At 35.2% G+C, this 26,447-nt stretch overlaps 4 protein-coding genes across 5 annotated transcripts; 2 read left to right on the top strand and 2 right to left on the bottom strand.

Moving 5' to 3' along the window:
* Positions 1 to 858: 858 nt before the first annotated feature.
* On the bottom strand, positions 859 to 2,614 carry LOC114755426 (uncharacterized). Its single transcript, XM_028944302.1, has 4 exons — positions 2,513 to 2,614; positions 1,980 to 2,180; positions 1,820 to 1,889; positions 859 to 1,669 (listed from the first exon to the last, which is right to left on the bottom strand). The coding sequence occupies exons 2-4, from the start codon at positions 2,129 to 2,131 to the stop codon at positions 1,388 to 1,390; spliced, it is 504 nt and encodes a 167-aa protein (XP_028800135.1). The 5' UTR covers positions 2,132 to 2,180; positions 2,513 to 2,614; the 3' UTR covers positions 859 to 1,387.
* A 2,287-nt stretch (positions 2,615 to 4,901) lies between these two features.
* LOC114755437 (cleavage stimulating factor 64) lies at positions 4,902 to 25,672 on the top strand. 2 transcript variants are annotated; one of them, XM_028944314.1, is made up of 8 exons: positions 4,902 to 4,906; positions 21,533 to 21,630; positions 21,818 to 21,895; positions 23,141 to 23,179; positions 23,270 to 23,839; positions 23,925 to 24,014; positions 24,892 to 25,047; positions 25,129 to 25,672. In XM_028944314.1, coding segments are annotated over exons 1-8 (1,158 nt in total). In that variant the 5' UTR covers positions 4,902 to 4,905; the 3' UTR covers positions 25,255 to 25,672. The 2 variants fall into 2 exon arrangements, with proteins under 2 accessions (XP_028800147.1, XP_028800148.1); XM_028944315.1 differs by lacking the exon at positions 4,902 to 4,906 and having other exon boundaries at positions 21,512 to 21,630.
* LOC114755436 (uncharacterized) lies at positions 8,560 to 11,856 on the bottom strand. The gene is made up of 6 exons (XM_028944313.1): positions 11,595 to 11,856; positions 11,006 to 11,502; positions 10,555 to 10,908; positions 10,091 to 10,465; positions 9,642 to 9,856; positions 8,560 to 9,522 (listed from the first exon to the last, which is right to left on the bottom strand). The coding sequence occupies exons 1-6, from the start codon at positions 11,804 to 11,806 to the stop codon at positions 9,277 to 9,279; spliced, it is 1,899 nt and encodes a 632-aa protein (XP_028800146.1). The 5' UTR covers positions 11,807 to 11,856; the 3' UTR covers positions 8,560 to 9,276.
* LOC114755438 (NAC domain-containing protein 79-like) lies at positions 18,255 to 20,472 on the top strand. The gene is made up of 3 exons (XM_028944316.1): positions 18,255 to 18,456; positions 19,353 to 19,618; positions 19,701 to 20,472. The coding sequence occupies exons 1-3, from the start codon at positions 18,297 to 18,299 to the stop codon at positions 20,262 to 20,264; spliced, it is 990 nt and encodes a 329-aa protein (XP_028800149.1). The 5' UTR covers positions 18,255 to 18,296; the 3' UTR covers positions 20,265 to 20,472.
* Positions 25,673 to 26,447: the final 775 nt, after the last annotated feature.

Raw genomic sequence — 26,447 nt, forward strand, 5'->3', positions numbered from 1 at the left:
TTATCTTGAAAAAACAACACAACTTTTTATCAACCGGTGGTTATCTTATATTTTCATAGATGTTATAACCTTTCATATAAATGTGTTAATTTATATCAGAATATAACTTTCCATATAAATTTATAAAAGTATATGACTTAAGAGAACATATATCTTCATTTTAAAAATATTATAACAAAATCAAATTATTTTTCCCTTTCTTATTATATAAAGGCTTATTAATATTTTTTAAATTTAATATAATGCGTAATTAGTTAAGAAATTATTTAGTTAGTTACAAAATATCAAAATAAAACATGAATAAGATTATGTTTGCATCGAGAATGAGAGGGATACAAAACCGGGGCGGGTATTACGGAGGTTGGACATAACAGAAGCAGAAGCCCACAGCGCCGGCTGCGGTGTCGCTCACAATGCTCCCACTGGTGACCACGAAACTCCCACGCACCTTCTTCCCTCTTCACCCACCACAATCCGGTGGGCCCCATCCTCATGTCACAAACCCCCCCCCCCCAAAAAAAAAAAAACACAACTCACCACTACACACGCTCGCCCCTACACATATGCATAGAGACATACAGCATCAATCACCACCTCATTTCCTAGTCAGATTCTTGGACCATCACATCATCCCACACTTATCTTCATTCATTCTATCCGTATTCATTTTCAAAACCCAGCCCTCCAGACTTGACCCTCACATTCTATTCTATTCCCCTTCTGCACTTTCCTCCCACCAATCTTTAACCTTCCCCCCATTATTAAACCATAAATCAATGCTTTCTATTTATTAAGGTATTGAAATGACATGTTCTTGTAATATGCACACGCAACAAACATCATCTTCTTCATCATCTCTGCGATTATCAACAACAGGCAACACCTGGGAAACAGGAGCACCCACAAAAAAGGAAAAAACAATTTAATTTACAACATCCAATTCCAGAGATTAATCCTCAGCTTCCTCCAAATTACAATTACAGACGGAGGATCTGAGCGACAAAACAAACCCACAGTTACAGACTCCAGAACCATGATATAACATGTTAAATCCTAAAGGACACGAGAAAGGCTTAGCTTCCTCTTACTGTAATACCTCCCTGTCTTCTTTTATTCTTCAAAATGACAAAAAAGACTCGGTTCTCGCCATCTCCATGTTACATGACATGACACCTTAACTCATGAACAACGACTCTCCAATACACCTTTATATACATATCATACACTAAAATTTTTTTAATTTAACAATAGCTCCCCTCTCCCGCTTCCAAAATCTCCTCTGCTCTTCGAACTCGGAAATTTTTTTGTCATCTACCTTCTTTCCTCAGCTTCATGGTGTTGATGAGGCCTTTTCTTTTCTTTTTTTTTTTCCTTTCAAGTTGTGATTTTATGCCACAGCAGAAATACTGCAGTTTCGCCTATCTCTGCTCAGGCAATCGAAGCCCTCAATCCTAACAGCAGCTGGTTTGTGGCCAAAGCTCATTCGAACACAGCCTCGAGCTGAGGAAGAAGATGATGGCGAAGCGGGCGTGATTGCGAATGGATTAAAATTCCCATTACCAAATTGCTCGTCTTGGATCACAGGGTTTGAAGCCCTGCTTGGTGGAGATCCACAAAAATATGGAGGCGAATAACCCACCTGGCTCCCAGATCTGTCAGGGTAGCTTTCCTGCTCAATAACAGACAAAAAAAGTCGTAAAGATCAGATCTTTTTGGCTCCTGGTTTAGATGGAAATTTATGCCGTCTTTAAAAGGGGCATATCATAAATCACCAAAATTGAATTCTGTTTGATGGTTGGAGATTGAGGAGGAAAATAACCTTGGGGTGAATAATTTCCAGAAGCTCTGCCTGAACAACTCCTGATGTATCCTCCACGTCCGATTGGTAGCTGATTCGTGTTGAAATAAACAAAAAGTTAGGGCTAAAACGAGGAAAAACTCAAATTTTGTCAGTTTTAAGAAAAGAAATTGAGAATTACTTGAATATTGGCCGTCTCAGGGGTCTTATGTGGTCGTTCACGGTTGGGACGTTTAAGCGACCCAAGCGACGAGGTTTAGGGCAAACCATTGACTCCTTCCTCATCTCCTCGCAGCTTGTCCAGGCGTTTTGTTGGTTTCTGCAGCAATTCATCTTTGCTCTTTCTGAACCTTTAATATCAGAGATCTTTACAAGGAAACGCCTGTAAGCGCAAAAATCAAAACAAAAATGAACACCGTTTCACAAATCTGAGGAAAACGGAACAAAATTCTACAGCAACCTCAGCTCTAAACGTTAGAACACCCCCAACAAGATCTAAAGATTAAATCATTCTTGCACAACAAAGAAATAACATTTGTTTATTCAGCACCCCAGGGACAAAAACGCAAACGCCTAAAATTTCAGGCTTGCTTAAGAAACCAAAAGTACAGACAAACGAAATTCCAAAAATTAACTGCGTTTCTAGATCTTCCACCAGAGGAACCAAAAAGCGCAAAAATTTTGGAGAGAAATCTAGAGGGATGACGAAAGTACCTGAGCTGCCTCAGAGAACACTCTGAGAAGAGGAAGACGAAGAAGAAGGAACAGAGAAAATTTTCGGCCCACGCAAAAGGTACAGGTACAAAGAGAGGGAGGTCAGGAGAAGGGAGGGAAGGTTAGGCACCGTATTAGTAGAAGAGAGAGAGAAAGGGAGTGACGACCAAAGGGGAGGAATCCTAATGTATGATGAGGTGCAGGTTTAGCATATACGACCGCGGTCATGATCCGTTAGATTGTTCAGGCGTTCCTCGGATTCTGTGACGTAAGGCGATGTGGGATTGGATTCTGAGAGGGGTCGACTTTATTCGCTGACGCGGGGGAAGAGAGAAACGATCTGATGATCTGATCCACATGGTGGCCGCATCGCATGTCGCAGCTTGCCTTTGAGGTGATTTGTCATTTTTGCCCCTCTCTTTCTCTCTCATTACTTCCTCATGCTTCGAAAAAGACTGCCCCACTGTTTGCCCACCTCTGTCCTGCGTGTGTACGGTAAATCACAGGCATGTGTCTGCTTAAACAAATGAGTAAAAAAACAAAAAAAATTCAATTCTCTGTTATAAATTATTTATATAATTTAATTTTAGTTCTTTGCATTTTTTTAATAAAGCACTAATTACTTTTATACTAGTTCAATTTTCATTAAGTGAAATAATAGTAGGTGCGGTCCAAACATAAGTAAAACATTTATATATGAATGTGTTAGTCCGAACTTGTTAAATATTTTTTACAATTTAAACACGGTTATTTTGAAATGTTTTTTATGCATGCATTTTTTTTTTTGGCCTGAATATAAATGCATTCAATGTTATATATATGGCAAATCCCTGTTGGAACATGATAATATGAAAATTTTCTTCATATATATATGTACATAACTAAAACCCGTTACCTAAGTATTTTTGTAAACCCTTTTTGAGTTTAAAAACATGTCACTAGTGACTTCCCAAACGATTATACATAACTTACATACATTTTTTCTGTGTCGAAGAAACAAAAACCCTTAATAGTATTTATAAAATTTATAGGTATTTGGTTGACATGGGGTATTTAAATTATATAAAATCAAAAGAAATAGATTAAAATTTGCCACGCTAAATGCGGGGAATTGTTTGAGATGCTTGCTCGGATTGAGAATAAAATTAAGAAGCAGCTTTTATTTTATTTTGCATCTTTCCTTTTCTAATTTTATTAATGTATTATAAGAGTTTGAATTATTTATTTCCTACGATCTATATTAGTCTAGGTATGAATGTCTTGTGTGTATTTCTTGAAGAAAAAAGAGAATTTGGCAAAATGGAGGGGGAAAAAATTACAGGGAAATAAGAGTTTCTCTCTCATTTTTTTATTTTATTTTATTAAAAAGCTGGGTTTGGGCTTTTAACATTGGACCAAGGCGAAGGGACTTTCGAATGAGAATGCAAATATGTGTGTGTGTGTGTGTGTGTGTGTGTGGTGTGTGTGTGTGAATTTTCAAACCTGTAAGGATAAAAACTATAAGATAGAATAGAACATATGACTACTTTCGTAATTGGTTCAATAATAAAAATAATTTGACTTGCCAAAAAGACAGCACAATGACGTGAGAAAATTCCAAAGCCATCCGTGAAAAGGGGAATAAATTGAAGAAGGGATACATAAAAAGAATATATATATATATATATATATATTCGATTCCAAAGTGGAAAAGATATAAAGCTCTCCGAATTTTGGGAATGGAAGGTGATGTGCTGAGCTGAATATTGAAGAGGGCACACGTACTCAGTGGCTGGATAAACTTATTTTCTTTCTTTAATTTCCTTACCCCTATTTGGTTGGGACATTTCCATTTGGTTTGCTCTGTTCGCTCACCCTCTTCTATTATTCCATATCAACAACAATTCACGAAAGAAAAAGAACTGTTGAAGAAGACATGCAACAAATCAAATAAACCTAGCTACTCCTTATCTATATCTATATCTATAATATATATTAATATTCATTCATCCCTATATATATGGTGGCTGGAACATGATGAAACTCACAAATAAACAGTTGCAAATGGATTTTAGGAGAACATGGAATACATGAGAAAAAGGGAGAGAGAACAAAAACATTGTTGTCTAATGGCATTAATTCTCCTCTATAAGAGGGAATATGCAAGTTTAATCTCTTTATACTGTTACTAACTATTTTTAATATATTCCCTCCAAACTTTATTGTAAGAAAAGACTACTAAAATTACGCGGTTCAAAATGTTAGTTAAAAATAATAAATGTGTAAAGTATACGCGTATTTTTTAGTTATACACTTATTTGTAAAGATATATAGTACATGAGAAATAATAAGTAAAAATTTATTATTGAAATAATAAGTGGGATCTGTTTAATAAGGGTAAAAGAGGAAAGAATAGTTTAAAATTTCAAACAAAAATAATTTGTTTCTTACATTTAAAAATACAATTATGAGAAAAATTATTTCTTATAAAAAGAAATAGAGGAAACAAATAGCTTGGACAAAAGATGGAGGAGATAAACCATCAAACGCTTGGATCAACTGGTAAGAGAGTTGTTCTAACTGAACCAAAGTTTGAGACTTAGAAACACAACCGTGCAGGTGATAGAACTAGCCACCAGAAAGAGTCCCTCAGGGCTTGAATCCAGATTAGTTTGGGCTCATTAAATTCCCCATAAATAGGGGCTGGCCTAGGATATCAGGTGAAGTCAATAAAAAAAAAAAAAGACGGAGGAGATAAGTGAAAGAGAGAACAAAGTAAATGGCAAGCTGAGATTGAAAGGCATGTACAAGGCCTTTTATGAATTAATTAGAAGATCACGGGAAGTTGCCTTGAGATTGCCACGTTTCAATACTACTATTGAGCAACCGACCTAACCCCCAACTTTGCAGGAAGAAACATGCGTGGGATGAGCTTCACCCTCATGGCTTCCATTTCGATCACTCTCATAGTCATAAAAAAATTGATCTCGTGAGCCGATTCCTAACCAGGGACAGAAGCAACCAAAGTTCTCAAATATATATATTCATGAATAGTATATCCCACTCACGTATTTCCTCTCATGTGCGTGTGTCATTGGAATCAATGGAGGGGGCTAGCGGCTTCAAGACCATATCTTTTTCACCCAATCACATGCCTTGAAAAAGAACATCCCCTCCTCCGATCCAACATACAACATGCTGCCCACATGAAAACCCCACTCCCTCCTCTGTTCAGCATATTATATGTTTGCTTTACTTGCAAGCAAAACAAAAACATCATTAAACATAACTAACAAATTAACCCTTCACAACCTCTCTCTATATATATACTCCTTTGGTTTTAAATATAAAACTTTTATACTAGTATGTATAAGGGTCTTATATTTAGAACCTAATAAATATATACTCCTCTGGTCCTTAATATAGGACCCAATTCTTAAGTTGGTTTTGGTCCTAAATATAAGACCCATTTCTCATATTTATTAATTTTCTCTAAATTACTCTTATAGATACTCCCTCAACCATAATCAAGTAGAAGATGGAGAATGGGGTATTAACAAAGATGATTATGGTATTTTAGGAAAAATGTGTCACTTTTTTTATGATTAACTAACTTACCTAACTTCCTTAATCTAATCAAATTAGTTAAATGGGTCTTATATTAAGGATCGGGGGAGTATATATATGAAGTCACACTAATGAAAGTCAGGCTTTTTATTAGTACGGTACTCCATTCAATCTTCTTTATAAGTTACAAATAATTGGAGTATGTAGATTGAGAAACCAGTTAAAGGTAATAAATATTTAAAAACAAAACATGTGTTTCTTTTTCAAGTATGCCTTGTTTACAAAGAGGCGGAGTGAGAAAGAGAATGCGTGAGGAAAAAAAAAAAACATGAGGAACAATATAAGTGAGCACAAGTCAAAATAATATGAGGTGAACATGTAATTAATTAAAAATTAAAAAATGCATTAAAATTTTAGACATCTTTAAAAATGTTACTTATAAAATGAATCAAAGCTATTTAAAAAATTATAACTTATAAAAACGATTTGATGGAATACCCATTATTGTAGACTTTCAATTGTCCAGTAGTATAAATAGGGATTCCTATAAATTTTAGACATCTGTTGTTTAATTCACGAAATGAATCGTCAATATAAATATATTATGTCTACATGAAATCTATACAAACCCATCTTATTCATTGATAATTAATACTACCTCCGGTCCTAATTATAAGACCCAGTTGACTTATTTGAGGAGATTAAGGAAGTAAGTTAAGTTAGTTATTTGTAATAAATAAGTGTTGTCATTCCTAAAATATCCTTGCTAATTAAGTATATTGGCTAGAACTATCATTATTAGAAGGATTATCTTGGAAAAAAATGCATAAATATGGGAGAGAAAATGGATTGGGGTCTTATAATTAGGACCAAACAAAAAGTTAAACGGGGTCTTATAATAAGGACCGGAGGTAGTATATAGTATGACTCATCTTACACTCCATATAAAGTACAGATTTCACGATCTAGTTTATTGATATATAGTTCAACACATCGTATAAATTCATAAAATTAGCATGAGCTCATGTGCTTTATTGACTTAGTCTAAACATCGACATTATAAAAATACTAAATATCTAAAATATTCTATTTCCTTAATCTTGTGGCGAGGAAAGGTGGCAAAGCATGGACCAGCTTAGGCCCCCCTGTTGGTTCATCAAAGGATACAAACCCAACATATCATCATGTTGTGTGACCCCACATTTTTATAAAATTAAACCAAACATGCCCTCTAATTATTACAGTTATTTTTTTCCTTCCAAGTTCCCCTCATGGTTTCATATTTTAAGATCTCTTAGCATGCTCCCCTTGCTAACGCAGCCACATTACTTAAGGAACATATTACTCATAAACAATACTCCACGGGTCTTATATAAAAGACTCATTTTACAGTATAAATTATACCACAAAATAAGTATTATATTTAGGAGTGGAGTAGTATTATTTATTATATACTACTATAACTTTATTTTCCGCAGCAGACAGGTGAGGAACTAGGGATTGTATTCTTCTTTGATGACTATTGGAAAAATACCCATCGTTTGCTAAGTTTGGAGTTTCCAAGCGACTAAGTGGATGTTATCTTGGGCTCAATAATCGGGCCGAACTATTTGTGGTTCTGGCCCACTAACATACTATGGTTCGAGTTTATATTGCTTCGTGCATGTCGCTAAATTCATCTCACATAAAAATTTCACCCTCACACCAAGAAAATTAAAAAAAAAAAAAGTTCATAAAAAAAATTGCCAACAAGAACTGGTTCGATTAGTAAGTAGTTGACTTATAACTTACAAAGTCGTGAATTTGAATTTTGCTGCTGATATAAGATCTAAAGATTTGTAAATGCCTCTCCTGTCCTTGGCCTTTTGAGGGGAAAAAAAATCCATTAGACGCATTGACTCAGAGCCGAGCTAAATATAATCCTGCAAATATTTTTGGGCCGGTGGAGGAGCTTTTTCTTGGTGATTTGACATATTGTTTTTATCATGTGACGGAAAGATTTTGGGTCTGTCCGGCCTACATGAATTCGAAAGAAGTCCACACGGCAAGTTTTCTAGTGGCAAACTTTAGAAATCCGTTTCTAACTGTGGTTTTAGGATAAAAAGGAACTTTAACAAAATTGTATTTCTTTTTATTTATATTTTAAAAAATTGAAACATGACAAAATATTATACAATAACAATTTTTCACAGAACCATGTGAAGTATGTGCAGCAAGAATAAAAAAATTGCATGTATAGAGAAATTCTGTTATCAATGATTTATTTATGAATAGCCTAATTGATTATGAACTTTTTATTTTATATTGGTGTATTTCAAATTGTGAGTCACATGACGGATATTAATTTTAAAAAGAAATATTTTAAATGGAGACTTAGAAAAGTCATATTATTCATAATCAGTTTTTATTTTTATAAAAAAAAAAACCTAAGTATGTTTAGAGCTAAAAAGCATATATCGAAAACTGAAACTTGTAGAAATAAGGAAATTCACAAATTAACACAGGAGGGGGAAAAAAAGCAATGCAGCATGGGTAGATATATTTTGGTTTGAAAAGTAACAAATTTTACATTTCATGGTGATCCGTCTGCAGACCTAGCTTTATAAAATATGAAGACGAAGACCTGGATGCCCATAAGTGAATGCTTTTCTTTATTTCCCCTTTTACCAAAACTAAGTGCCCAGAGAAAGAGAAAAAAAAAATACAAAAGAGAGAACTGATTTATTGCCTACCATTTCCCTAGTCTATCACGTATGTGTTCTATACTTGTTTATTTCTGCAGATGCGTGTGGCATAAGTCTGGATTATTGTTCTTAAAGATTCGGCTAAAACCCCCTAGCTAGCCGGTAGATAAACCCTAATTTAAAAATTAAAAGAGAAAAAGCTAAAGTAAAAAATGTAAAACTAAAGCTCCTCTTGTCTTTATCTTGATGTTCCTTGCTTTGTCTCTGGTCTTTCCCTTTCAGTGTTCATCTTTAACTTTGCCTTCCATGGATTTCTGGTTCCAAAACCCACAATCTCTCTCTCTCTTACTTTGATGACATATATATATAGGGTCCCTCCATCTTCTTTTCTGCTTTAACCCCAATATCTACAAAAGCACCTTATGGATATTCCTCTGTGCATGACTAATGCACATTCACGATCGAGTCATCAAGCAACAAGAATATATAAGAATTGACAAATTTCAGAATAATCTGGGCAGACGGGTGGGTCAGTCAATGTGCAGGGAAAAAAAGTGGGGTGGAATCTCTTTGAAGCTTCCCATCCATCACTCTCACTTTGCTCATCTTCTCCTCACACCACTGCAACTGTTCTTCGCTTAAATCATTCATCCTCAAAACCCTCGACACTACTTTTAGGTCTATCAGTGCCATCAAAATTTCCATCTCTTGATCTTCCTTCTGCTTCCTCTTCCTCAGGCATTTCCGCGAACGTCGAAGATCCTTCACCTTCGTCTTCTTCTGCATTAACCGAATATCCATATATATATATATATATATCAGTGTTAGTTTATTAATAAGTAAAGGATACGTGGTGATCTGGAAAGCAATATTGATTAATTTAATCTGGGGGGACTTGCCTTTTGGTTAACTTTCTTCATAAGCCGAAGTAGTGCTGGATCCACGGAGCTTCTTCGGTTTCTCTTAAAGTAGGCTGCTAGGATCTGACAGGGCTTCTCTTTATCAGCCTTGAGGAAATTCATGAAAGTTCTGATCCCATCCTCCATTATCATAAGAAATGATGTTGACGATATTCTTGACTCATAATCATCCTCACCCTGATCATCCTCCGAATCTTCAAAAGTTCCGCTCGTAATTAATTAACTACTCAGTTTTATATATGCATCATATGCAATCTTATTCTCTTATTCTTCCTATGCTTTCATTCGCCTACCATATATATATATATATATATATATAGTATCTATACCTAAGATTAAATACACCATAAGATATACCTATTGCTGATTCGAGCAATAGAAAAGGGAAAAAAAATTAACCTTACTAATGCATTTAGTTAATCACTAACCTCGGTATTCTGGGACAAGGAGCAATTTAGGAGCCAAAAGCCTCATTCTTGCATAGATCTCAGGTCTTCTTCCGTGCTCATATGGTTCATTCTCAACGTACCTCTGCAGCAACACTTGAAATTGCTGGAACTGTTGGGCAACGGTGGCCGGACAACCTGCTTCAATATTAAGACACAATGCCTTCTTTGACTGAAAATTGTGGTAATTCCAGTTCAGAGCTTCCCAGGTCAAGCAGATTTGTGCCACGTACGCAGCCTCCAGTTCCCGGTATGGGTTCTGACGTATATGAGCCGGTGTCTTGTTTATATTGGAAAACTTGTACGCTATACGCTCTGATATCGATCTCGGAGATACATGGATTGACTTCAAAGACTCTGAAATCGGGCCACAACTTGAAAATATTCGATACAATGAAAGAAATATAAGAAAAGAAAGCCCTTTTTTCCTTGGGTTAAGTAAATACCAGTTTCGTGAAGTTTTTGGGCGCTAATTCTGTCTAGGAATGTCATTTCTTCATCGTACTTCTGGAACACAGTGTAAGACTCCCACTTTGGGCAGCTCCTTCTTGAGGAAGAAGAGAACGGGTCTTCTGTTCCGGAATCTCTGCAAATGACTGAGCTTCTCCAGTCAGATGAACTCTTGGAGGTGGACCCCACGGTGCAGGAGTCACCATATATTTCTTCTTCGTCCTTTTCTTCAACAACCAGCCTCTTGGTTTTCAAATTGGTGGGAGCCAAAACAAAGAATCTGTCATCCCCCGTGAAGTTGGCCTCCTGCACTTTCTTGTTCTTGATGAGCCTATCGGTAACATGATCCTCTGCAGAAAAAGCATAGTGATGCCTGTTACGCAGAGTTCATAGAGAATCATGTGAACAATGTTACTAGAAATGGAACGAAGATGATAGCGAAAGTACCTTCACAGGTTTTGTCGCTGTCCACCCAGTCACTTTCAATAGGGACAGAGTTGAGTACAGAATCATCATCAGCCTGATGATCTTTTACAGCAGCAGCAACAACTTGTTCCTCTCGTTCTTCTTGTTGTTGTTGTTCTTCTTCAACAGGTTCTTCATATTCAAAGTCTGAGACCAGCGGGGATCTATGAACAGACAAGGTTTGATCAGAGGCATAATGGTTTTCCAATTCGGAGCTATCTTCGTCAGGCAACGAACTCTCCCGTGGACTTATGAATAGGTCTTCTGAGAAAGACTGACGAGTAGTCGTCCTCAAACTCTGACGTCCCCGGTGGTCGCAGTGCAGAAACATAAGACCTTGTCCACCGCCAACGATGTCGGCCATCAGATGGTCTCTCTGGCTATTATTCCCAGCATCATAACAATACCTTGCCTCTCCTTCTCCTTCCTCCTCCTCCTCATCCTCGTCATCAGAAAACACATATTCATACTGCTGATCTCTGCAAAACAGAAACCAAAACAAAGAACCAGTAAGTTAATAAACTGTATGTGATCATATAACAGGATGAAGGTTGGGGGCAGAGAGAGAGACCGGTGGAGGAGGGGGTAGTTGCCGATGAAGTTGAAGAAGCGGAGGAGGAGGAAGGAGGAGGAGAAGAGGAAGAGGAAAAGGAGGAGGAAGGAGGAGGAGGCATTGTAGAAGAGTCTGAGAAGAGCTTCTTGGTTTGAACAAAGTGGCATGGCGGCGGCCGATAAGTGGCTTAATGCTTTGCTCCAAAATGAGCTACAAAGCAGCTCCACCATTTGCCAGCGAAGTGATCACTCCCTAAAAGCAATGAAATCGCTATTAGTGCTCTCCACAACGCACAATATCCGTCGCCTTCATATCTTTCCGCTGGTCAACATTGTCCAAATTTTGTACACGAAATCCCTATTTTGCCCCTCCATTACCTTCCTTTTAATCTAGGCACATGCATGTCCCAGCGTCATCAAGCCAGCTGAAACTATGAAACTGGCCATGGCGTTCTCTCTGTTATAAGTTCTTGCGGTTTTGGCAGCTTCTCTCTCACAAATGACGTGCACTCTGAAATGACATATTTGTCTCTGAAAGCATATCAAATTACGCATATTTTTCTTTAAAATAAATTTTGACATAAACTAAATTAATAGTTTCGGCATATCTGAAACAAGGGATATCGAAATACAATTTTAACAAGCATTGTTTTATTAATTTATTATTTTAATAAAATAATAATAATATAATGAGACTATTATGCTAATCATACTTTAATCGTTGAAGAAGATTTCGAATTCGTGAAAAAAAAAGAAAAAAAATAACTGTATCTATGCTTTTATAATAAAAAAAATGAAGTCATATAATTTGAAGATCTTTGGTGAAACGAGATCTACTGGCTTCCCATACACATTAAGAGAGAATTTTTACGGAGAAACTCGTCATATTAGGTTCTAAATTGTTATAAAAATGTCTTGTTATTTATTAATATTTAATTGGGGCTCCGAAAGAACAATGTTTAAACTAGTTTTTTTAATCTTTCCAAACTAATCAATTGAATCTTGTACTCCTCCGGTCCTTAATATAGGACCCAATTCTTGAGTTGGTTTTGGTCCTAAATATAAGACCCATTTCTCATATTTATCAATTATCTCTAAATTACCCCTATGGATACTCCATCAACCATAATCAAGTAGAAGAGGGAGAGGGGGTATTAAGAAAGATGATTATGGTGTTTTAGGAAAAATGTGTCAATTTTCTTATAATTAACTAACTTACCTAACTTCCTTAATCTAATCAAATTAGTTAAATGGGTCTTATATTAAATACCGGAGAAGTACTAAAGATCAAATGTAGTATTCCTTCGATCCTAAATATATAAGACCTATTTTGCAGTGTAATTTACACTATAAAATGGGTTTTATAAGAAGGGAGTAATATTTAATTGCAATTCCAAAAGAATGATATTTAGGCTAGCTTTGCTCTTAAAAAAGTGCCATTGCTATTGATTAGAGAATATTTAGCAGAGTTTGATATGGCTTCTTTCGGGATAGCAACTAAACAAAAAAGAGGGAAATTACAAATGACGGGCACCCTGAAATGACATTTTTGTCCCTGAAAACATATCAACTTACACATATTGTTTTTAAATAAAATTTTAACATTAACTAAATTGATAATTTTGGCATATATGAAACAAGTGATATTGATAATTTGAAGATCTCCAGTGAAAGGAAAGTATTACCCTAGGATCTATTGGCTTCCCATCTACATTAAAAAAGAATTTTTATTGAGAAACTCGTCATATTAGATTCTAAATTGTTATAAAAATGTTTTATATTAATATTTAATTGCAGCTCCTAAAGAATGATATTTAAGCTAGCTTTGCTCTTAAAAGTACCATTGCTATTGATTAGAGAATATTTGATATGGCTTCTTTCGGGACGGTAACTAAACAAAAAAGGGGAAATTACAAAAACAGAGACAGAAGCAAAGATAATCATATATATACATATATAATAGGGGAATCATTTTTATCATAAATTTCATGAAAAGAACCTAAACCTTGTTTTGTAGCAATTTTCTAACTTTCTTTGACCCTTCAATATCTTAGATATGTATCGCTAAGCAAAAAAAAAAAGAGGAATTATCATTTATAAAAGCATGTGTACTGAAAAAAGGAACTAAAACCAACCTACACGCATAGGCAGACAGAAGAAATGGCTTTATAAAAGAAGAACCATAATATATGTTTTCTGAAAAAGTAAGATTCACATTGTTTAAATTAATTAAATGGGGCAGACAATGTATATTCAGGAATGCATGAAGTAAAGTTAATTGTTTTGTGAGCTACAAACATTATTCAATTCAAGTGCATTATTATTCTTTACCTACCCATGGAATAAAGAGCCTTTTTCAAAAGATGATGGTGGATGGCTCTGTCAATTTGTGACTTCTCTAAGCAATCTTCTATAAATTGATACTTGTCTTTGGCTTGGCTAATAAGACTGCAGATTGCAGAATATGTATAAATGTTGTTCATGCAGACTCATTATGCGGTTTTATATATTAATATAAGATAAAATTTGGTACTTTAATTAGATGCTTCGTTATTATTTTGTTTAAACTTTTACTAAAATGAATTTATAGTTAATTAAAATTTTTAATAATGGAGTAGGCCGAACATATTGCATTCACCTGTTTGCATCATTTTTAATATTGAATCGAGGTTTGGAAGCTTATATTTTAAATGTGTAATAATTAACTGAATTTTCTAATTCAATTAATTAAATAACCAATTCAGTTAATTTGAAGAGTTCACATTTCAATTATATTCGCGCGAAATTAAATCCCAGTAAGTTTAAAAAAATGTAATTTTATGCAAATGACAGTGACAGTTCATAGGATTTTTTTTAGAGATAATTTATATTGGATTCAATTCAACTAACTTAGTGGTTAAACTTAAAACAACTCCTTCACCTTTTTTTTTATTTATTTATTTTATATAATTCAGAGTATCCTTAAGTCATTTTGAATTTGAGATTAATTTTTTTTCAGGCTGGAAGTATTAAGGTTATAGCCCTTTCAAAAAAATGCACTTCCTATTATTTGAACTTATGTTTTTTTTTTTTTTTCCTTGCAGAGATGAGATTGCTTGCCAGCTCAAACAACTATTTGTTGGTAAAACAACTCCTTCACCTTTAAAAGCTGGGTTTACATATTTGTTACTTCAAATATTGAGTATTTGAGTAAAATAAAAGGCCAATATACATATAGAAGAAACTGGCATGAAAGTCTCTTTGATACCATGAAAAAGGTTCAATGTTTCTTTCTCCCTTTTGTAATTGTTCGTTTAGTTCCTTCAGCTTACACATGAACTAGTGATGTTACGGATATTATTTTAGTAGTTTTCAAAAATAAATATTGTGCTTCGTGTTGGCCTAACCTGTTTGGTTAATTTGTGCGTTCAATTACAAAAACATTATTACCTCCGGTCCTTAATTAATATAAAAGTTAGTTAATTAATTTGAGTAAATTAAAAAAATTAATTAAATTAATTATTTGTAATAAGTAGGCATTGTTCTTTGTAAAATATCATTGCTAATCATGTGTATTAATTAAAATTACTATTTGATGAAATCTTGAACATGTGTAACTATTTCAAGAACTACCTTGAGAAAAAGTGGATAAATATGAGAAACAAAGTGAATTAGAATCTTATATGTAGGGCCAAATTAAATATCAAGGTAGCTTTTATATTAAGGATTGATAGTTATATATTTTAATGAGGTCATGATAATAAGAGCTTCTTGTCTGCTCTAAACTTTTGAATTCTAACTCTAATACTCCTCCGGTCCTAAATATAAGAATTAGTTGGTGATCCTAAATACTCCTTCGGTTCTTAATATAGAACCTAATTATTGAGTTGGTTTTGGTTCTAAATATAAGACCCATTTCTCATATTTATCAAATTTTTTTTCTAAATTATCCCTATGGATACTCCCTCAACCATAATTAAGTAGCATAAAAGAAAGAGAGGGTATTAAGAAAGCTGATTATGGTATAGGAAAAACGTGTTACATTTTTTTTAATTAATTAACTTATCTAACTTTCTTAATCTAATCAAATTAGTTAAATGGATCTTATATTAAGGACCGGAGGAGTATAAAACCTCAATCCACTTTATCTCTTATTGTATTCTCAAAAATACTCCTATTGATTGTAAAATATTTCCATCTAAATATATTTTCAATCTACATAATTCAATAAGGGTAATTTGAGGAACTCAACACTTATTTTTTATTATAAAAAATTAACTTAACTAATTTTTTTAATGTCTTCAAATTAATTATTTAACTTTTATATTAAGCAGCAGAGATAGTAATTTCTTAATCACTGTTTCATCAAATTACTTAATAGAGGAACTGTTTATGAATAATCACATGGGGTGGGTTCTTAGACGCTGGATAGAATTAAGACTGAAAATTATAGAAACCGGGCATCAGATATAAATTTTAAAATAAGCACCGACTTGTTGGCCGAGAAAAGGGCAAAAAGCACGTGTTTGGATGATTTGTAAATTTACTAATGTATAATTAATAATTTAATTTAATGCGTACTATTTTCTCCCCTGGCCGAAATCTTTTTTGACAATGATTAGCTAAGGCCCAAACTGAGAGCCCAAATATATCTCTCGATCTACTGACCTAGGCCTGTTGGTGCTTGTGAGATTTTACAAAGGCAAGATACAGGGAGTTTGGATAGAAACCAAACCATAGTTTTAAAAGTACTTTTATAGTTTATAAAATAAATATGTAGAGGAGTTTGTCTCATTTTACGAAAAAATGCTTCTTATAAACACTTTTGAGGGTTGCCAAACACCCTCACCAAAAAAAAGTTGATTGATCTCTTGTGAGATTTGAATATTTACTAGGAGAAGTGTTTACATTTATTATCTGATAGTATCGTGAATATGATTACCTTATATTTTCTCATTTTCTTTCTCTTCATCCTATTGTTGAATTTTAAAAAAATGAATGGTTGAATAAATAATATATTTTCTCATTTTCTTTCTCTTTATCTGTTATCTTTCATATTTTGAAAGAGATTTAGCAGAATATATTCTTTATATATTCTCCTAAAATAAACATATGGAAAAAAATGAATGAAAAAAAAAATCTTATAATAACAATGCATAATTATGGTAAGGCCAGCAGGGGTGCTAAATTGGACCAAATTGATTTAGAGGAAGTTAGGCAACCCTTTATAATCACTTAAAAAAGTTACTTTCAGGAAAGTTACACATAAAACTTCCCTCACACACTTACCTTGATATCAAAATCTCCTTTTGCCTCAGGCCTTTGATTAACTTTTAGACATATCTTTACCTTCACTCTCAGAGAAACTTGATTCTAGAAAACCCCATTGTTAATTAGGGTAACGGATTGCATGCAAACAAATTAAATACACACGTAATGAAGGACCGGAATGCAGGCTTGGTCAAAAAAAGGTTTTTAAATAAAAGAGAGAGAGAGAGAAAGAATGAGAGAAATGCAGAAAGTTATGAGTTAGGATTGAATTTTGAGAAGAGCTTTGAAGATGATGAAGAACGAAGATGATGCAACTGAGATGCTTCCTCTTGGATATACAGTCTCGTGGGTTGGTCACCATTTTAACCACTCACTGTAACATATTTTCGTACCTCATCATTGAATATACCAACAGCCTGCTAATTATTATTATTGTTAATTAATTAACAATTAATGCTCGCATTTTAATTAACTTTAAATCCCCCCTTATTTTTCTCTCGATTTTATTCTCCCCTTCACGTCATCCTTTTCCAATTCCCTTAACTTTTTGATTCGACTCACCCATCGCTAACCAATGAAATCTAATTAAACTAAATCAATATTGGACAGTTCGGTCGTGAATGAAGGAAATGATGTCATGCACTTGTCAACTTAAATTTAGACAATATAATAATATAATATGAAAATCGCAAATTTGATCGCTTGATTATAAGATTTCATATATATCTTATATCATGACAAATTACTAGAATGGTTTAATTAGTTGAATGTGTGATGACTGAAGAATTTGAAAAAAAAAAAAATAACGTTCAACATAATAAGAGACTACACACACACAGATAACATACAAGTACATTTGTATAGACAGGATTTGTAAATTTTATGTCTTAGAACTGTTTATTTAATGACATATTTTCTAAAGTCTAATAAGGAAAATACTTAAATTTCGGCATCATGTACCAGTAATCTATACAAATTTTATATACCACCGGTCCTAATTAAACTATAAGACTTCATTTGTAACCTATAAATGAGGTTTTATAATTGGCACCGGAGGTAGTATTATTTATAAACAAATCACACTCACAAGTGGCGAAAATTAAAAGAAAAAAATGGTTAGAATAAGTCGGCAAAGGATCTGGTGGGTAGAAATGGGTGAAGGTGGTTGGAGAGGGAAGAAGGAAAGAAGGCGAAATTTCATATGGGGTCATGGGGACTCAACCTCGAAGCCCCTCGTGCAAAATTAATATTCAAAAGCCCAGGAGGACAAATCAGGAAATTCACCACAACTGAACCTTGTATTGATAAATTGTCAAAGGGGTTAGATGGGTTTAAATTAACAAATTAAGGACGCTAGCTTCCTTTTTCCTTCGTTGTTATTAATAGCTGTCGTGGGTGATGTTATTGAGCTTACTTTTGGGGCAGCTTCTACAAAATTAAGGCGCAGGGCTTCTCTCTGGTAAGAACATTAATGGAGGAAAACAATCTGCCTCCTGGCTTCAGATTCCATCCCACAGATGAAGAACTCATAAACTATTATCTAACAAGTAAAGTTTCTGATGCTAATGGCTTCACTTCCAAAGCTATTGCAGTGGTTGATCTCAACAAGTCTGAACCCTGGGATCTTCCAGGTACCTACCTATACCTCAACCTCTATTTCATTCCTTCTGTCTTCTTGCCTCTTATTATGAGTTAATTACGAGTTAAGATAAAATAGTTTCCCCTTGGTTGATGACCACTGTACTGTATTGTTCTTCATAATCTTTAAGGGTTTAATCATATTCTCACATTCATTCTATAATTATGTTTTCGATTATTTAGTTTGGGGGGCGAGAACAAAGAGAAAAGGAAAGAAGGCCATCTACCTCCCGTTCATTTTTCTCTGGATAAAACATTACAGCAAGATGCAAACAGGGAAATAAGAAACCACCCTAAAATTAATGACATTAGTTAGACTGATTAGCTCTACAGTAATCTCTTACGAGTTTTGTTTTTTTTTTTGTTTTTTTGTTTGCCCATCTCTTACAAGTTTTGTTAAACCTTCATGTTTTTCTATTTTCAAAATGCAAATTTGGTTAAAAGTTACACTAAAATTCAGTCCAATCTTTATCGTAATCTGGACCAACAAATTATTTATTAATTTAATAATTACGTATTTTTTAATTTACATATAACTTCATTTAATAAATTTATCAATCCTGGGAAGTGTAAGAAGATAGAATTTACTACTCACAAAGCCTTATAGTTAAACCGACATTAAAGAGCTAGTTCATTGCTAAATCAAGTGTGAACGAGTACATTAAAAATGTTATGCGCAGATATCCAGCATATACTTAGATTAGCAGAAGATATTTTATTAAAAAACCTAAAATTAAAGTGTATATTTTAAAAATAGCTTTTCTTTAACAATTTAACATGCTATGTACTGCATTGCAACCTTCATTTTGGATTTGATACAAGTGCATACTCTAACTTATGTATTATAATTAACAAAACTAATTATGATGGTGTGATTTGAATAATAAAGCTAAGGCTTCGATGGGAGAGAAGGTATGGTATTTCTTCAGCTTAAGAGACAGGAAATATCCAACCGGACTTCGAACCAACCGAGCCACAGAATCCGGCTACTGGAAAACCACCGGCAAAGACAAACATATCTTTCACGGCGGCGCATTGGTCGGCTTCAAGAAAACCCTCGTCTTCTACCACGGCAGAGCTCCTCGTGGCCTCAAAACCAATTGGGTTATGCATGAATATCGCCTCCACAATATGCCCCTTTTTGCACCTTCCAAGGTATATATACCTATGTGATATGAGGAATACTCACACCAATAATATATAACTTAGTCTGATTAATCTCTACATTCATTTGCAGGAAGAATGGGTTGTTTGCAGGGTGTTCCAAAAGACCATATCGACAGCCAAAAAACCTCAGGAGATCACACCATCGTCCCCAGTATCTTTAGATTCATCACCTTGCAATAATGCAACCTCAATGGTGAATGAACTGGGTGACGACATCGAACTTCCTAATTTCAGCACTAGTCTTGCAAATTCCTCAACAGGATTCTCAAACAACATTGTACAACAAACTAATCCCAGCATTAATAATGGCGATTATTATCACAGCAATGTAAACACGAACATGAGCTTGAGCACAAATTGGTCGTCAGCTTCAACAGACCAATTTCCCTCTCTTCTTGCAGCTTCTCGAGGGTTAATGCTCAATCCCAATCTGTCGTCAGTGAACTCATTATTGCTTCTCAAAGCATTGCAGCTCAAGAGCTATCATGAGCAGCAGCAAGCTAATGATCACTTTGTTGCATCATCGTACATGTCTCAAGCAGTTTCCAACGTTGGAGGAACTGATCATGTTGTCTCAAATCCCAGTGCTTCTCATCATCAGCAGCAACCGTTCAATCTGGACTCCCTTTGGTGAAGCCGTTTATGTGTTCATTGGAGCAAACATTGTGTTCAACTTCTTTGTTATAATATCCAACTCAGTTCCTGTGGGTACAGCTAATATGGAGCCAATATTTCCAATCCAGTTCCTTCAAAATACTATATACATATCTCATGAGTTGTAATTAGGGTTAAAATATAGCCAAGTTGTATATTACATACGGTTTAACTCTATACACCTCATGGAAAATCAATCAGCGAGGTCCACGTTGAAAAAATTTTCAGCAAGGACCTAGTCTCTTTTTAATTCTAAAATAAACTGTAATGATGCAGTAGCGTTTTCATGTCTCTTTATATTTGTAATCTATTTGTGTTATAATTATTATTGGCATTTTCCATGCAATGTGTTCAATGCAAATAGCAGATGAGCCCTAAAATAATTTTAAAATATTTGCTCCCTTTGAATAAATAATTTAATTATATGGTCCTCAAAAATTTTCTTTTCAATATCACTACGCAGGGGTTTAATTTATTAAAGAGCCACCTTCCTTGCCAATTCTAGTTATGATATAATCATTGCACTCTTACTCATTTTGTTAAATCAATAAATCGATGCGAATATAAAATATAAAAAATTATAAGAAGTTGAATTATTTTTAAGTTATGACTAATCTGGCTCTTCATTACTTTTTGGGCAAAATGCACTTTTTTAAATATATTATAAGTAGTATTATTTATAAATGATAAACAATGTGACTTATTGTAAAGTGTAAACCAATTACTATCTCCTGGCCTTAAAAAAAAAAAAAACTACTTCTTGGATTCCATTCCCTCCTTTAAAAAATATTCTTCTATCTTTTTTCACCCTTCTCATCAAATTTTAAATATTAAAGAAATGATTTCAATAGTTGAGTTGAAAAAGTTTGCATTGATTTAATTATTAATTATTAAACAGTTTATTTTTTAATTAAAACATAAATATTTACATTTTGTATTTGATCACTACAGTTTTTTTTTTTTTTTTTTTGCCCCCTTTTGCTCTAGACCAGTATCAAAGAGGGGGAATGATACCACCATTTCTAAACAAACATCAGCATAAGTTCGGACCAGAGGCAGCATATAGCATGCCCAAATGAATATTCTGAACCATAAAAGGTCATTTCCACCCTTGAAGCCCATTTTCTCTTTTTAATAGTTTAGCCCAAAACTGACATGTGGATCCCAGGCCCAATAACTTACCGAACACCATCATCTCCCCGACTGCACAAATTGCATTAGCCACCGTTCAATTCTTTCCTCCGTAAGTGACAATGGCGGGAAAACAGATTTCTGGCGACGGCTTGTCGGCGAACCTCGCCGGGATGTCGAAGAGCCAGCTATACGAGATCATGTCTCAGATGAAGGTATGCCTATTTTCCTTGTCCCTGCCCATTTGATTCTTTCTGTTTTGAATTGCCTTTTTATCCCTGCCTTTTCTTTAATTCTCAATTTTCTTTCAAATACCACCGATATTTCTTATTAACGCTTGTATTCTTCCTTGCCATTCTATCTCTGGGTCTTCGGTGCGGAAAATTTTAACCCTTCCTTCAGAATCTCATCGAGCAGAACCAGCAGCAAGCGAGGCAGATCCTCATTCAGAATCCGATGTTAACTAAAGCGCTTTTTCAGGTCACTTTTTCTCAACCTCTCGTTTTATTTGGCTGTAATTAGTACGTGGCATTTGCGTTTTGTTTTACCGTTCAATCTTGCTTGTGGTCTACTATCATGTGAATTGTGTTTTCTGCTCTCCAATCCCATTCGTAAAATTAGGGTTTTCGTGTTTGTTTCTTTTTTTCCTCCCGTTTAGGCTGATTGAACGCCAGTCTTAATTAACCTGGAAATGATGAATTTTATTTTTTGTATAATTGGTCTCCAGCTACTTTATTTGCAAGTTCTGCGGACAGGTGTGTGCTCATTTTTCCCAAAAAATTAGACCACTCTTTCTTTGTCTCCTTTTCTTCTCACTTTCTTTTCTTCCTTTTATCAATCTCATCACATTCGTGGCCTCGAATTTAGGCTAAGTTTAGGCTTCACTATTATTGTGTCAGTGAGGAAAAATAATACATGAACAAAATAGAGCAGAGAATAAGCTGTTGGAGTCCACATAAGGCTCTTGGGTTAGTTTTTGTAGCGATAATCATAATAAATGTGTGACAATTCTACTTGTTTCTCTGAGCCACCTTTCATTGTTTCAAAATCTGATTTTGTTTTCATAAAATGTCCTGTGCTTGTTCAACTATTTCATTCACGAATAGGTTCCCAAGTTAGAAGAAAGAACCAAAACTCTTATGAATAAACCATGGGTATCAAGCTTTTGGCATCAAGCACAGCTATTCCTAATCACAATCTCACGATTCAGTTGTTTGACTCCAACTATGATTTCACGACATCGTCACATAGCCCTGGGTGTCGTTTACTTTGGCAATACTTTGATGTGGTTGCCAAAATGGAAGTCCTAAATGTCAAGTACCTTGAACTAGTAAATATACGTTTTTTCAGATACTGAAAGCCTCAAATTTTTGCATCTGTCATAGGTTATCCCCAATGTCTTGTGCCTAGAAAGCACAACTATTGTTGCAAGACTTGTATACCTGCTCAGTTCAGTTGTGTCTTTGACATCTCATTCTTGATATAGACAACTTGATTTATAGATTCTATTTTCACTTCCCATTCAACATTATTGGGCATTACTTTTTGAACGAGACCATAAAGTTTCATTTTTTTTCCTATTGTGCTTTGCTTCACCAAGGTGAGTGCCTTTTTTTGGGGCATTAATTTCAGTCTTTTTTTCCTCTGTGGGGACACAGATGGATCTCCCTTGGTAGTGCCTTTATTTCGAACCCCATTTTTTCTGATTTGCTTTTATTTAATCAGGCACAAATTATGCTCGGAATGGTGCAGCCCCCTTCAGCGGTATGCTTTTGACTTCATAAACATAAAACATCATTATCTTCACAAACTTCGATTGGGAATATGTCTATATGATCTATTTTTTGTTTCTAGATTCCAAAAATTCAGCCAACAGTCTCACAGAGCGCTCAGCAGCCAGTACAGTTGACGCAACAACCAAACATTCAGCCTGCTCCGTTTTTGCCTGGGCACGGTGGTCTACATGATCAAGCAAGTGTATCACAAAACCAAATTCTTCCCAGGAAACACCAAAACCAACCTCCGGTTCCTATCTCATCTGCTGCTATCCCTTCAGCAAGTCATCAATCTCAGCCCATGCCCGCACATTCTTTGCAGGTGCCACAGCAACCTAAAGGACATCTGACTCCCCAAATGGCCCATGTGTCTCTTCCACAATCATCACAACTTCCTAATGTACCTCCATCCTCTCTTCATTCATCTTCACAGCCCCATCAAACCCAAATCCCTAATGCCTCCACTCAATTGCAGCAACCACTGCAGGCACCTGGATTTCCACATATGCCGCTGCAACCACCAATGCAATCACAGCCCAGACCACCTTCAGGACCCAATTTTCATCACCAGTATCCCCCACAAATGGGTGCCAATATAGGTTTTCCTCATGCCAGTGGTCCTCACAATCTTCCGCAACCCATCTTTCATGTAAGTCTGTTGAGTATTTCAATTTAGTATTTATGATATAATAGCATTTTAAATTCTAAAAATATGGTTGCTTTCAAATTCTCAGCCAGGTGCAAAGCCAGCAAGTGTTGGCCTATCATTCCCACAGGGCCTGACTCCAGTTCCGAGTCAACCAGCTACCCAGTCACCTTATCAAGTATGCTTGACTTCATCCTGAGACTATTTGTTAGCATTTTTGAGTTCAGGGATAATTAGGCTAGATGGCTGCTTGAATTCTTGGCTTTATAGGGCTTTTGTAGGTGCCATTATGACCCTTCTTTATTCGTTATTGTGTCCAACTTGAATGTGTTTTGGCTGGTCTATTAAGTTGTTTAATTTATCCTTGTTAGACATTAAGATATCTGTTAATGATTATGGTGCTCTTGCGGACAAAGTTGGAGGTGTTATTTATTCCATAGAGAGAACATCCTCTTGACATGTAACTGGGGAAAGGTGAAAGGAATGAGAACAGTTAATAGAAGGCGGGAACTGGGGAAAAAATAATAGAGGGCATCTTCCATCGTATTTTCTAGGATAATTTGAAATTATTTCACTTCAATTTCGAATAGTTCGTAGAGAAAGCGGTTTGGCTACTCTTCATTAGGCTGCTAAATTTTTTTCGGACAAAGTTTTTCCTTCCCCAGCCCCTTCCCTCCCCCCTCCCTTCTCCCCTGGGGTTTTCATTGTTATTTTTGTTTTTTAAGGTTTTTAATTTCTTCCCTGCAAATGACTTGACAAAAGGTATTCGAGTTCTGACAAATTTTAAGAATATCCAAAGATGGATATGCCATATGATTCCCTCAACTAAATATCACATTTGTTTGTTGTCTTTCAGATTCAGTTTTGCTGATTTATTTCCATGCGAGCATTTGAACATTACTAGAGACCCTAGTTGATTTTGGTAGTTTTAAGTTCACAATACAGCAAACCTAAGCAAACTTTCCTCAGTAGCAGTGTCAGTTATGATGTCTCTATACCTAACCATGTTTTAAAATTGTTGGTGATTCATTTGTCAATTGATGCTTGTTTGTCAGGTTGGGGGAGCTGGAATTGCGGTGCCAGTTGATAGAGGGACTTCTAGGATACCTGGTCTCTCGGAAAACATGACACAGCTTTCTGGTCCTCCGGCACCTCCGTCATTACTTCCTGGCCAGATGGGCGTTGGCAATCAGCCTCTTAGGCCCCCTTCCGTATGTGTATTAATCAACAATTATTTTGAATGATTATGTGCTATCTATTGATTTTTTTTTTGTCATGTGCACGTTTTGCAGTTGACACCTGAGATGGAGAAGGCACTACTTCAGCAGGTTATGAGCCTCACACCAGAGCAGATAAATCTCCTGCCTCCGGAGCAGAGGAATCAAGTGCTACAGCTGCAACAAATGTTGCGTCAATGAAACAAACAAAGCTATATACCAAAGAAAGCAACAAATGTTCCAAGATACATCAGTTGCAGGATTATTTGGGGCGCTGATCTTCCAATCCAACCATACTTGCGGGCAGAGAATGGGTGCATCAAAATTCGAACTGAGGGGCTGTGATGAAGGGTTGCTACGTGAGCCGACTCCGTTCAAGTTGTGACATATTGGACTTCAATTTGTCTATAAATTGATTTGTCTGCACTGGATGAATTTTGGGGCCTTTATTTATTTATTTATTTTATAATATTAGTATCATGTAGTGGCAGTTGGGTAGCCTGATTTTCCTTCAAGGGATTTGATAGATAGGTGAAATGAAAAAATGTGATGTATTTAATCCGTAACTGCACACCGCCTATGAAGGCTGGGTAGTGGATTGGGAATTTTTTATTTGACTTGCTGTGGCGCGGATGGACAGAGAGGAACCAGAATGCTTTATGGCAGTGCCTACTGCCTACTTAAAAAAAATGATCTGCACATGCATGCTCTGGTCAAATATTCAAGAACTGAGCTTTTATAGCACGACGTCTTGCTAAGTGAGTTCTAATTAATGATTTTGCTTCCATTTTTGTGAAGCTGTCAATACTCAGTAAGTAAATATGACCCACTATTTTGGATGCTTTCATCTCTGATTGGAGGACCAGCTCAATGAAAGATAATGCCATGTCTGACGTGGAAGAAAAATAGGAAATTATAATAATGCATTAAAGTAAAGTGTCTGTCATGGTGTATTTTAGCCAAGCACGGGGCAAATGTTGCAAAGCTCATTTATATTTATTTATTCCTTTTGAGGTTTTCTCACTATTTTCATATCTCCACCCGTGTTCCACTCTTCCACGTACCAAACGGGGTGTAGTTTTTCAATCAGACAAAACTTTTTAACATCAAAAAATAACCCCCCTTAGCCGCAAAGGAACATTGCATCATTTCTTGAAATTTGACCAAAAAACAAATTACATCTCTTAGTAGTTTAGGATACCTAATGCTTTTAAGAGAATAATTTAAAGAAAAAATGCCCATCATCAAGTCTGGATTTAATTGCTTTTGGATTTTCATATGTCTCTAGTCTTTTAAAGAGTATTTCATCTTCAATTTATTTCTTGCATTAAACTTGTTAGGTAATATAAATGTTACCATCTCCAATCTATAATATAAGACATCTAAATTTGCAT

Source organism: Neltuma alba, unplaced genomic scaffold (genome assembly GCF_004799145.2).
Source record: "Neltuma alba isolate B1F8T4 unplaced genomic scaffold, ASM479914v2 tig00010270_pilon, whole genome shotgun sequence".
Lineage (NCBI taxonomy): Eukaryota > Viridiplantae > Streptophyta > Magnoliopsida > Fabales > Fabaceae > Neltuma > Neltuma alba.